Source organism: Portunus trituberculatus, chromosome 4, assembly GCF_017591435.1.
Source record: "Portunus trituberculatus isolate SZX2019 chromosome 4, ASM1759143v1, whole genome shotgun sequence".
Taxonomy (NCBI): domain Eukaryota; kingdom Metazoa; phylum Arthropoda; class Malacostraca; order Decapoda; family Portunidae; genus Portunus; species Portunus trituberculatus.
In genome coordinates, this window is record NC_059258.1 from 75,071 (window position 1) to 87,087 (window position 12,017).

General features: G+C 41.9%; 1 protein-coding gene and 1 long non-coding RNA gene across 2 annotated transcripts in view; one reads left to right on the plus strand and one right to left on the minus strand.

The window, feature by feature from the left end:
- The window catches only part of LOC123511150 (poly(U)-binding-splicing factor half pint-like), a 13,375-nt gene extending 7,796 nt beyond the window's left edge, over positions 1-5,579 (plus strand). The window contains exons 5-13 of the mRNA XM_045266789.1: positions 141-599; positions 824-1,108; positions 1,616-1,740; positions 2,284-2,450; positions 2,548-2,689; positions 3,377-3,465; positions 3,747-3,929; positions 4,641-4,785; positions 5,427-5,579. Coding sequence (XP_045122724.1) covers positions 141-599; positions 824-1,108; positions 1,616-1,740; positions 2,284-2,450; positions 2,548-2,689; positions 3,377-3,465; positions 3,747-3,929; positions 4,641-4,785; positions 5,427-5,579 — 1,748 coding nt within the window. The remainder of the gene's footprint in view (positions 1-140; positions 600-823; positions 1,109-1,615; positions 1,741-2,283; positions 2,451-2,547; positions 2,690-3,376; positions 3,466-3,746; positions 3,930-4,640; positions 4,786-5,426) is intronic.
- LOC123511185 lies at positions 5,294-10,265 on the minus strand. Its single transcript, XR_006676700.1, has 2 exons — positions 8,696-10,265; positions 5,294-6,499 (listed from the first exon to the last, which is right to left on the minus strand). It is a non-coding gene; the product is annotated as an uncharacterized LOC123511185 (long non-coding RNA).
- Positions 10,266-12,017: the final 1,752 nt, after the last annotated feature.

Here is a 12,017-nt window from a genome sequence, read left to right on the forward strand (position 1 = left end):
CGCCCAAATATCTCCACCCGGCCGGGGAATCGAACCCCAGTCCTCTGGCTGGTGAAGCCAGCGCTCTAACCACTGAGCTACCGACCCGTGTGTGTGTGTGTGTGGTTTGTGGTGTGTGAGTGTGTTTGTGTGTGTTGCAGTGACGAGGAACCACTCCATCAAGGGGCGGCTCATTGACGTGAAGAAGGCCATAAGCAAGTCGGACATCAGCAAGATCAAGAGCCTCATGACGGGTGCCATGGCTGGCCCAGAGGCGGCCTTCCTGGCCAGTTTTGGCGGTGGTGGCGGTTCCAACGACGGCACTCCCGCCTCCACCCCCATTCCCCCTCCCCTCGGTGCCCTGCCCCCTGTGGCCGGTACCTCAGGTGGTGCCTCTATGAATGGGTCAGCAGGGGGCCGGCCGGCAGCCCCAGGCACCGGCACAGGGGCCAGCAGTGGTGGTGGTGCCAGCCCTGGTGGCAACCTGCCTATGCCACCCATGCCACACCACTTCTTCCCCCGCCTGCCGCTGGCTGGCCTGCCGGGCTTCTCGGCACAGTTGCGCTCCGGTTGGCAGTACAGTCTGTCTGGCAACGCTGAAGTGCTGCGCAACACTGCTGGTGAGTCGCACTGCTGGCTGTGCCTCCACAGCCTGTACTTAAAGTACCTCAGGTGTTTAAGGGTGTTTTTATGGTTGTAGTGAGGGATTAACAAGACTTGTACAGTATTACCGGGAGAAACACTGTGACAACACAGCCAGTTATCTTAGAAGCTTTACAAAACAGTGATGGTGAGAGAGCAGAGCCACTACTGCCTGACCTGACCTGATCTTCCCTCACTGCAGGAGCCATCAGCACACGACCCTCCGGCGCCCCGGCCATCGCCCCAGCAGCAGTGGCGGCAGCAGCCATGACGCAGGCCAATGCATCGGCACTACTGGGGGGTGGCAGCGAGGAGGAAGAGGAGGAGGAGGAGGAGGAGGAGCATGTGATGGACATGGAGGAAGGGGGCAGCGAGGCATGGGAAGGGACCAGGGGGGAGGACTCCTGCCCCCCCAGTGCCAGGGTGCTGTTCATTGAGCCCTTCTATGGTGGCTCTCACAGGCAGCTCATCGCAACACTCAGGAGTGGTGAGTCATTCCAACCATAGCAGCAGCAGCAGGAGGAGGAGGAGGAGGAGGTGGAAGTTGCATATGACAGAAGGTAGAAGGAAGATAATACAAGTTAGATAAATAGCTAAGGAAGAGGAGTGAGGGAAGCTGGGTGGAGGAGGAAAGGGTGAGAGAGGCCAGAAGAAGGAGGAAGAGAAAAGGATGATAGAGGCAGGGAAGAGAGAAGGGTGAAGGAGTGTTGGAAGGTGTGAGGGAGGAAAGGGATACATGGAGCAGAAGCTGGAGAGAAAAATGAGCAAGTGGAGAGATTATAATGAGATAGGGAAGAGTAGGAACACATGGAGAGAAATAGAGAGACAGGAGAGAGGAGGAAAAAATGAGAAAAAGATAAAGAAAAACTGAACAAAGCAACACAAAATATATAAACAACCACTACATGACAAACTAATGAGAAAAAAATTAAATAAATAAACACTAATCTAACTCACTCTAACCTTGTCTGTGTGTGTGGTTGTGTCTGGACAGATGACAGTGTGATAGGGCCAGAGGAGGCAGCACTGTTCACGCTGCCGAGCAAGAAGTGGCACTGGAGAGCTCGTACTGCTGCACTCTATTTCTACCAAAAGATCCCTATTTCTCACGTCTTTAAGGTAACTAAGACCTCTAATTCTCATGTTTTTAAGGTAACCAAGACCCAAAATTATCATGTCTTTAAAATAACTAAGACCCCTAATTACCATGTCTTTAAGGTAACTAGGACCCCTAATTATCATGTCTTTAAGGTAACTAAGACCCCTAATTTTCATGTCTTCAAGGTAACTAAGACCCCTAATTTCCATGTCTTTAAGGTAACTAAGACCCTAATTCTCACGTGTTTAAGGTAACTAAGACCCATAATTACCACGTCTTTAAGGTAACTAAGACCCTAATTATCACATCTTTAAGGTAACTAAAACCCTAAATCTTGTGTCTTTAAGGTAGTGTGATGAAATGGTAGTTTAGTTTAATTTAAATCACTCACAGATCATTCAACCAATCACAACACACCTAATATCCATCTCATCCAATCACAACACACTTAATATCCCTCTCAACCAATCACAGGACACTTAATCTCTCAGCACTAATCACAACATACCTGTTCTCCATCTGCACCAACCACAGCTCTCCTAATCTCTGTGCACCAATCCCAGGTGATGTTTGCCTCGTCCACCCTGAATCTGTGCGAGCTGATTGGCCTGCGTCCGGACCTGGCCCCTGTCAAAAAGATTCTGTATTTCCACGAGAACCAGCTGGTCTATCCCGTCAAGAAGCAGAAGGACAGGGACTTCCAGTATGGCTATAATCAGATCCTGTCCTGGTGAGTGTCTGTATGCATGTCTGTCTGTCCATGTGTGTCTGTTTATGTGTGTTTGTCTATGTGTGTCTGAAGAGGTTAACCCTGCCTTTGTTCACAGCCTGGTAGCAGACGTGGTGGTGTTCAACTCTCAGTACAACCTTGAATCGTTCCTGCGTGAGATGCCCAGGCACCTCAAGCTCCAGCCGGACCACCGACCAGACACACACAGCTTGGTGGAGGCTGTGCGGGCCAAGTCCAGGGTGAGGCAGGCATAGGAGGGAGAGGAGAGAATGGGGAGGAAAGGAGAGAATATAGATGCAGAGAGAGAGAGAGAGAGAGAAGGTGATGGTTGATAAGAGAGAATTGCAGGGAGAGTAAAAGATGGTAAAGAAGGAGAGAGAGAAGGGAGGTGGTGGAGGACAGAATAGAGATGCAGAAAGAGAGAGAGAGAAGAAGAAGAAGAAGGTGGTGGGGAAGAGAGAATTGTTACAGGGAGAGTGAGAGTAAGAAGATGGTAGGGAAGGAGAGATAATAGGGAAGCAGGAAGAGAGAGAGAAAAGATGGTAAGGAGGGAGAGGAAAGAAAGAAGATGATAGAGAAGGAGAGAATGGATGCAGGTAGAGTGAGAAAGAAGGTGGTAAGAAGAGAGAGAAAGAGAGAAAAAGGCAGTGGATGAGGTGGAGAAAATAGATGCAGGGAGAGAGAAAGCATGTGGTAGAGAAGGAAGATGGAGGATAGAGAAGGAAAGTGGTAGAGAAGTAGAGAGAATTGCTGAGAGAGGAGAGAAAGAAGGTGGAGGAGGAGGAAAGAGAGAGAATAGAGATGCAGGGAGATGTATCCAATTAAACATCAAATAAATAGATCATTCACATTGATTCTGTTACAATTAACCTCATAGTCTTTATACCAGATGTTTAAACCCAGCATCTGACTTTCCTTACTTTCAGGTCCTGTTCTTCCCTGTCAACATTTCTCACAAGACTCGCTCTCCCAAAGACGCCCTGGAGCCCCTGCACATCATTTGGCCACACCGCTGGTAAGGACACCACCTCTCACAACACCTCACACCACCTCTCACAACACTTCACACCACCTCTCGCAACACCTAACAATATCTCTCACATCCTCTCACAACACCTTCCATATTCCCTCACGACACCTCTCACATCCCCTCACACCACCTCTCACATCCCCTCACAACACCATACATTCCCTAATTTTTCTCTCTAGTTCATTCCTACAGTCACAAGTATCCATCACAATTTGGCATGTTACGCAGGGGTCAGTTCCTTACCTAACTCATGCTCATTGTTGCAGGGAGCATGACAAGGACCCCACAACGATGTTCAAGGTGTTGTTCCAGCTGGCGGAGGCTGGGCTTAACTTCAGAGTGTGTGTGTTGGGCCAGTCCTTCTCCGAGAACCCACCAATCTTCAACGAGGCTCGCCAAAGACTGGCTAACTTCATCACTCACTGGGGATATGCCGAGAGTCGGGAAAAGTGTGTTTTTTATTATTTTTTTTTATTTATTTATTTTTTTTATTATTTATTTTAATGCTGATGGTCAGAAAAGTATGTCATTGATATATGAAAATAGAAAAAAAATAACAATACTTAAGAAAAAAAAATTAAAAAAATAATTTAATCAGATAATAGTACAGCCAGTGTAAAGGAAACATAAATAGTGTTCATAATGCAACAGTTAAGCAGTGAGTGTTGCAGGGTACATGATTAGTGGGACAGGAGAAATAGTGTTAATAGTGCAAGAATTAACCTGTAGTGGGTGTTGCAGAGTACATGATTAGTTGGACAGGAGAAATATAGTGTTAAGCTCTTCAGTACCATGATGCATTTCAATATTCATTCTAGTTATTATTTGGTAATTTGATACAGCTTCAGAGATTAAGACAGAACAATTTGGACATAAATCTTCTCACCTCTGTAGACTCTTCCTAATGTGAATAAAATTGTCATATCTAAAACTTGTGGTAAAAATGCATTCCAGTATTGAAGAGGTTAATAGTGCAACAGTTAACCAGTACTGAGTTGCAGGGTAGATGATTAGTGGTACAAGAAGCAGAACACTGACCAGTACTGAGTTGCAGGGTAGATGATTAGTGGTACAAGAAGCAGAACACTGACCAGTACTGAGTTGCAGGGTAGATGATTAGTGGTACAAGAAGCAGAACACTGACCAATACTGTGTTGTAGGTACTGGGAGCTGCTACACACTGGAGATGTGGTGGTGTCGACGGCTCACCACGAGTTTTTTGGTGTTGCCATGCTGGAGGCAGTGGGTGCTGGCTGCTTCCCCATCTGCCCCAACAGACTAGTCTACCCGGAGATATTCCCACAGGTAAGATGCAACCATGACACTCAAACACTCACCTTGTTTCTCCAGCCTGTTTATCTTCTTTCTTATGTTTCTCAACTTCTTCCTTCAGCATTCCTTTCAGCCTGTTTCTCACCTTCTTCCTGCTTCTGTTTGTCATTTTTTTCTCCTGTTTATCTCTTTCAAATGCCCAGTCAGTTTATCTCCCTTCTTCTGTTTCTCTCCTTTTCTTTTCTTCTTTGGTTTTTTTCTCATCCTTCCTTGCTGTTTGTCTACTTCCTTCTTTCAGCCTGTTTCTTTATTCAAGCATCACCCTCTCCTCTTTTGTTTATCTCCTTTCGTCTTTTGTCTTGTTTATCTTTTCCTTCCTTCCACCCAGTTTCCTCAAACACTCAGTCTTCTGATGTTTACAGAATGTTTATCAAGTGAGCCAGTCTTGCAGTTAGCCAGTTAAATCACACAGCTCTATCTAATGAGGATGTTTCTATAATTATAGTGACACATTAACTTTTTTTTTTTTTTTTTTTTTTTCCATTATTGACAGGACAAATATTCTTTAGAACTTTGTTAATCATCTCTGTGGTCTTTTAAAATGATCATCATATGAGAGGGAAGCATTTCTGAATATGGCACTGTCACTCACTCTCTCATTCTCTTTCTTGCAGGAATGTCTGTACAACACCACACAGCAGCTGCAGAAGAGCCTGGCCCAGTGGTGTGCCCGGCCCCAGCTGGTCCGCTCCAAGAAAGTGAACCTGGACCTCAATACATTCTCGTGGGCCACCCTCAAGCAACAGTACCGAGACCTGCTCACCTAACTGTGGCCTCTCCCCCCACCACCAATCCCCCCTCCACTCCCCCAAGCCTTCACCGCCACCTAGTACAATACCAGTAACCACCAGTAACACCAGTAACACCACCACAGTGTCGGGTCATGTTTGGGGTCATGTCGTTTGCTGCACAGGGCTAGGCAGTGTCTCAGGGAGGGCAGAGGTTGTGGTGTTGTTGGTACTGTGTGCAGTGACCCCAGTAGCAGAGGTCAGGTCAGTGAGATGGGCCTGTGTTGGTTTTGGTCTGCTGTGCTCAAGGTCTGTCTTGTCATTGTGTGTGTGTGTGTGTGTGTGTGTGTGTGTGTGTGTGTGTGTGTGTGTGTGTGTGTGTGTTATGTCATTGGCTCACAGCTCCTTAAGGTGATTGTGGGAAGTGTTTTACTGGCTTTAAGATGAAGTGATTTTTTTTTTTTTTTTTTTTCTGTTGATGTGATTTTTTTCACCTTCATCTCGTTTTCACTCTCATTGACTCACAGTTCCTGAGGCATCAGTGGTAGTACAGTTTCTAGGCTCTGATGTGAAGTATATGCATTTTTCATCATGTTCCTCATGTATTGATAGTCTTTACAATTTCTTTATAATTTCATGGCTAGCTTAGAATATACATTTTACAAAATTTACATCACTTAGCCAGTTCAGAAATTTCATAGTTTTGTATAATTATTTGTCTGCATCATTCATAAGAGCCTTTCATACATACACTACTGACACATTTGCTAAACATACAAAGCTACTAGTTTACTTTCATCTTTGTGTCACATTACCTTGATTTTTTGGTAGTTCTATGGTCCATCTCATTGGTTTTCCTCTGCAGTTGGGGTCTCTCTGGCTGTCTGTCTGTCTGCCATTTGGTCTGTGTTGGCATTTGTCACTTGTTTGGCTGTGGTTTCATGGAGTGTGGAGTTTAGCTGTACGGAGAAGCAATAGGGCTGTTACACACACACACACTGTTAAGTAATTGGGGGAGGTTGGTGGCCATTTTAAAAGGTAACCAAAACAAAACACACAGATTGGAAACATGAAAACAATGCCACAGACTAATTAAACCCAGAGAAAAAGGCCCAAAGGGTGTAGTGATGGATGGTATTAAGTTATTCACAATTATTCATAGTTGCATGTAGTTATAATTATTAGCGCTTATACTTTCTTTCCCATGAATTCTCATAAGGACTAATTTTGTAGGCTTGTGTCCTCTTGTCACACTCCCTGACCTCCCTGACTCACTCTCGCCCTGTCCTGGCAGGACCATTACTCATGTGACCAATCTCTCCTGTGTTTTCACTTTTATTCTACTCTCTCTCTAATCTGAAAAAAATAATCATAAGGTCTAACAGTTAATATTTTTTTTTTTTTTTCATAAAAAAAAAAAATTTGATCCACTCTCTCCTATATCTTCACTCTTTCTTTCTCTAATCTACAAAAAGGTCACCATAGGGTCTAACAGTTGATAGATGACAGTGTTTCTGTTCTTACATTGTGACCAGAAGACTGTTACCTTATTCTAATAATTAATGGATAAAAGAGTGGCATTCAAACACCATAGGAGTGATTGAGATACAGTTGTTTCTCCATGCTTTGTTTGGTGAGGCTCAGCATGTTATTTGTATTAAAGCACATTGGTTTTTCTGCAAGGTAAGAGTGGACAGTTGTGTTATAGCACTTTCTCCCTTGACCAATAGCAGTGTGTGTGGTGGCAGCCCCTTCAGGAGTCCACTGTGTCTCGTCCCCTTGGCAATGTTTGGTTCCTGGTGTTGTCTGTGTGTGCAGTTAGTGTTGACTTTCTGCCTCTCAGTGCATTGTGTCAGTGGTTCAAGTGGTTCACTTTGCCTGCAGAAGCTGAGGGCTTTGTGGGGCTCAGATCTTTGCTGGTGTATGTGTGTGTGTATGTTTGATATTTTTGTTTTACTCATAACACGGATCATTTGTGATGAAGGTAATGTAGTATGTTTTTTTTTTTTTTTTTTTTTTTTTTTTTTTTTTTTTTTTTTTTTTTGAAGCATAACATGGCATTATTGTTACTTGTTTAGCAATTATAGATAGCCAGACTGATTGTCACAAGCAATAACTGCCTGGAAGCAAGTCTTTTTGTAGCCTAAGACTCACATATGTGCATCATTCATTCTTTGTAAATTTGTATCATACCATAATGTCTTGATAAATTTTGTACTGTAGCTTCTGTTATGGCACGAGTTGTGTAAACTATCTCGTGTTTCTTTGATTCTTTCTTTAGGTACTCGTGCCATCGGGAAACAGTTCTTAATCAAAGGACGCTTGTAAACTTGAAGATTTGTAGTGTTGTTTCAGTTCAGAGCGTAGAAGAGTGAAGTTTCCAGTGTGTAGTGAGTGTTTGTACTTAGTGAGGACATCCTAGTGGTTGTCATACTGCTGTCACAGAGGAATGCATTGACACTTTCAGCCAGCCAGACCAAAGTGTGCCGGGAAACACAGTAGGCCAGCTGTGTGTAGGGTGTAGATGTCCGTGTGTGTGTGTGTGTGTGTGTGTCTGTGTGTGCACTGTGGCCACACCAGATTAGTTATAACATTTTACTGTGAGCGGAGGATATGCCTTCCTTCTGAGCTCTGTGTGTCACTGAGGTTAGACGTTAAGTAATCTGCTTTTGTGACTTGTGGTTTTCCTTACTCTTGAATCTTGTCTCTGTGATGTAGCAAAACTTGACATCAGATGGCTTAAAAGTAAAGGAAAGGCAAGCATATATCAAGGGAGTGTTGCATGTACTAGTTGTCAAGGAATTTGTTTATCCAGTCAAACACTGACATTAGATTACCTGACACTAAAAGAAAACTAAGTGTGTTACTAGACAACCAGTAATCTGCCTGCCTGCCTCTCTTTTCCTGTAATATTTTATTTTATTTTTTTTTATTTTATTTTATTTTTTTTTTTCATCCTCTAAATCACTGAAATATTTTTACCTGACTACATGACTTGGGAATGAAGGAAAACAAAGCATACAGCCTTGCTGGTTACTTAATGTCTACCCTCACCCAGCAGTGGCAGCGTCTATCATGACTGCCAAACATGCGTGAGAGCAAACCTAACCTAACGTAAGTGTGTAGAGCAATGCAGCAAACCTAAAGTAACAAACCCTGTGGTGGTTTATGTGAAGACACGTTCTGGCCGCGACTTGTGAGGAAGATGCGTCGTGTGGCGTCAACACTGCCTGAAGGGAGGGCTGATGGGGGGAGGGGGTTGCCCGAGATGAGGCAATAGTGCGTAGAGTATTTGTCAAGTAGGCAGCAACCGTAGCGGGCAGCGGCAGCAGCAGCAGCAGCAGCAGTCTGGCGGTTAAATATGTAGGGAGTGAGTACAGGTCCTTATCTCTTAGTGTGGCGGTTCATCGTACTTACGGTAACATTTCAACAGTAGTCTTGGCTAGCCAGTACTGGATGTTGTGTGTTCCCTGGCAGCAGATGAGGGAGGTGTGAGGTGTGAGCAGTTCATGCTTCACTCACAACATCAAATGAATCTTGCAGGAGAGAGAGGAGGTGGGGGTTAAATTTCACATGTTTGGTTCCCACATCCCTGCTGCCTTTGAGCACACTGTAGCTTAGGTAGAATGTAAGACACATGTAGGAAAAGTCTCGAGAAAGCGTAGTGATGTCGAGTTAATGTAGTGGTAATTTACTCTGAGGCTAAACGTAGACACAGCTTGACTGAGTGTGGTAGGAATGTACATGTTTGTCATCCTCTTGGGTCTTACACGATGCATGCTTGTCTGGTTCATCCATTCTTCTCTCTCTACCTTTCCAATGACCTACTTTTGATGTACAGCTGTAATGTTTTTGTGTGTGTGAATGAATGAAAGTTTGCCTGTGTGTGTGTGTGTTTGATATGAAACTTTAAATCTCTCTGGTAATTCAATATGTTATCTTGCTAATTCAGTGTTATATGTTCCTTTGCAATGTGTGTGTGTGTGTGTGTGGGGTCAAAATTCATTTCTTTTTCTTGATCTATTAAGAATGGCGGGAAGAAGGAATCCATAATAACGTTCATAATTGTGTTTTATGTCCGTCTCTTAATGGCGTTTCCTTCCTTATGTGGCTCAACTTTTTGGTGTGATGTTGATAGACTTGTGTGTCTCGGCAAATCTTTCCTGAGACTAAAGATTTTTGTCAGTGGTGCATTCAGAAAATCAGCGTTTTGAATCACACTTTCTGGCTGTTGTAATGTGTAGTGTTTACCTCATGGGCTGTTTTATGAGGTATGTGTGTGTGTGTGTCTGTGTGTGAGGGATTTTTTTTTTTTTTTTTTTTTTTTTTTTTTTTTTTTTTTTGGTCAAGAAGCAATGATTATTTTAAATTATTACTGTCACTCAAACTCCCACAGGAAATGATGTTAAACTGTACTGCTACTAAAATCAATATTATCACTTATGTTTGTATGGATATGTGTGTGTGTGTGTGTTGCTGTCACAAAAATATCATACAAACATAAATCCAATACACAGCACCATAATAATTAAACAAACATTTTACACCACCACCATATTATTCTAGATACCACAATATACCTCAGATCACCACCATATGTCACTAAAATACACCAAATCACTTCACAACACCATTATTGCAATACTCTAGACAAGTCACAATTCCATCTTGACAACACACATTCTCATCTTTCATCAAACGCTCTCTATTCATTATAAGTTTTAAAAGCAGATATGTTTATATATATATATATATATATATATATATATATATATATATATATATATATATATATATATATATATATATATATATATTTTTTTTTTTTTTTTTTTTTTTTTTGCTGGTTTATTTTTCACAGCAAAGGCTGATAAGGAATGTGTATTTTGTTCATTTTCTCTTCTACTTTCATTTAATGTTATGAATTTTTGAAAGCAGATCTGTTCATCTTATTTCCTGCATCTGTTCATCTTATTTCCTGCAATGATATTTTTTTTTTACAAGTTAGTTTACTGTATTGACTGAACGTGTAACTTAAAACACACATACAAAACACAGAATAAAAGAAAACTTGTTCTTTTATCATCTAACTTATCAATGAGTAAGTTAATCTAATAACACATACACACACACACACACATACACTGTAGTATGAGGGACTGAGACAAAGATACACATGTAGTAGTGTCTTTAGGTTTTTTTTTTTTTTGCTACTGCTACGTGCCATTTTGAAAGTACTAACCTGGTATAAGCCTGATTGAATGCAAGACTGTATGTGAATATATGTGTTGTATGTGAATGTGTCTAAGTCCATTTTACATGTTAATTGACTTTTTTTTTTTTTTTTTTTTTTTTTTTTTTTTCCCGGGATAGAGTTTTTCTAGTGGTATTAGTAATGTGGTGGCCACCGTTCTTGCACAGGCTTGAGGCGCAGTGACGGTGAACCCTAACACTTGGAGCCCAAGAAGTGGTTATCAAAGTCTTAATTTATTGGCACCCAGATATCCTGTGTTAGTTTGTTACTCTATTTATCGTACAGAAGGTTTGCACTGCTTGTCTTGTGCTGCTTGTCATTTGTTTGTGGGTGAAAAACTGCCTCGAGGTTTTACACACTACAGAGATCTTTTTTTTTTTTTTTTTTTAAATAGATGAATTTCACAAAATTTGAGTTTACAGGACTAAAAATTAAAACCTTCAATTTTTTTTTCTTTATCTATATGAACAAAATAACACTGAACCTTTACACGTAACTTAGTGAAATGATTAATTAACACACCAAAATCAGTCTTGTACCATGAAAATACACAAACATTCATCAAACAACTTTGATAACACTAAAAACCTTCAAATAAAACCCAAACAACTACAATGCCATAAAGAAACAAACAAACAGGAAACAGCACAGGAAACAAGCAGGAAATAACCCTCATAAACTTTTGTGTTGTGAGCAGAGTGCCTGGCCCAGTGTCCCGGCCAGGCTCAGCACACCACAGTGAAGGGCCAGGCTGGGGTACTGGGCAAGCCGTGAATGGGAGACCTCATGTACTAGTAAGTAGGGTAGGCAACTCAGCGGAAGGTGTAGAGCTAGTGTGTCCCCTTTGCTAGATGTTGCAGTGTAGTTCATATATTTTGGTAATAAATTATACTCCATTGATGCCTTGCTTTTTGAGATTCACCTCATAGTGTTGGTGTTGGTTTTTGTGTAGTGCTGCTGTCTAGTTGTAGGTGTGTGTGTCTGTGTGTGTGTGTGTGAGAAATTTGGGTGTTCTCTTTGTGTGTATGTTTATTTATTTATTTTCTTTTTTTTTTTTTATTTATTTATTTTTTTTTTTTTAGTGTGTGTGTGTAATCCCCCTAACCTAACACCTAACCTCTCAGATCATTGTGAAGTTTCCCATCACTTCAACATTATTCCACACATCAGAACAAAAACCCAAGATGTGAGAGTGTGAAAGGCAATTGATCATATAATAAAAA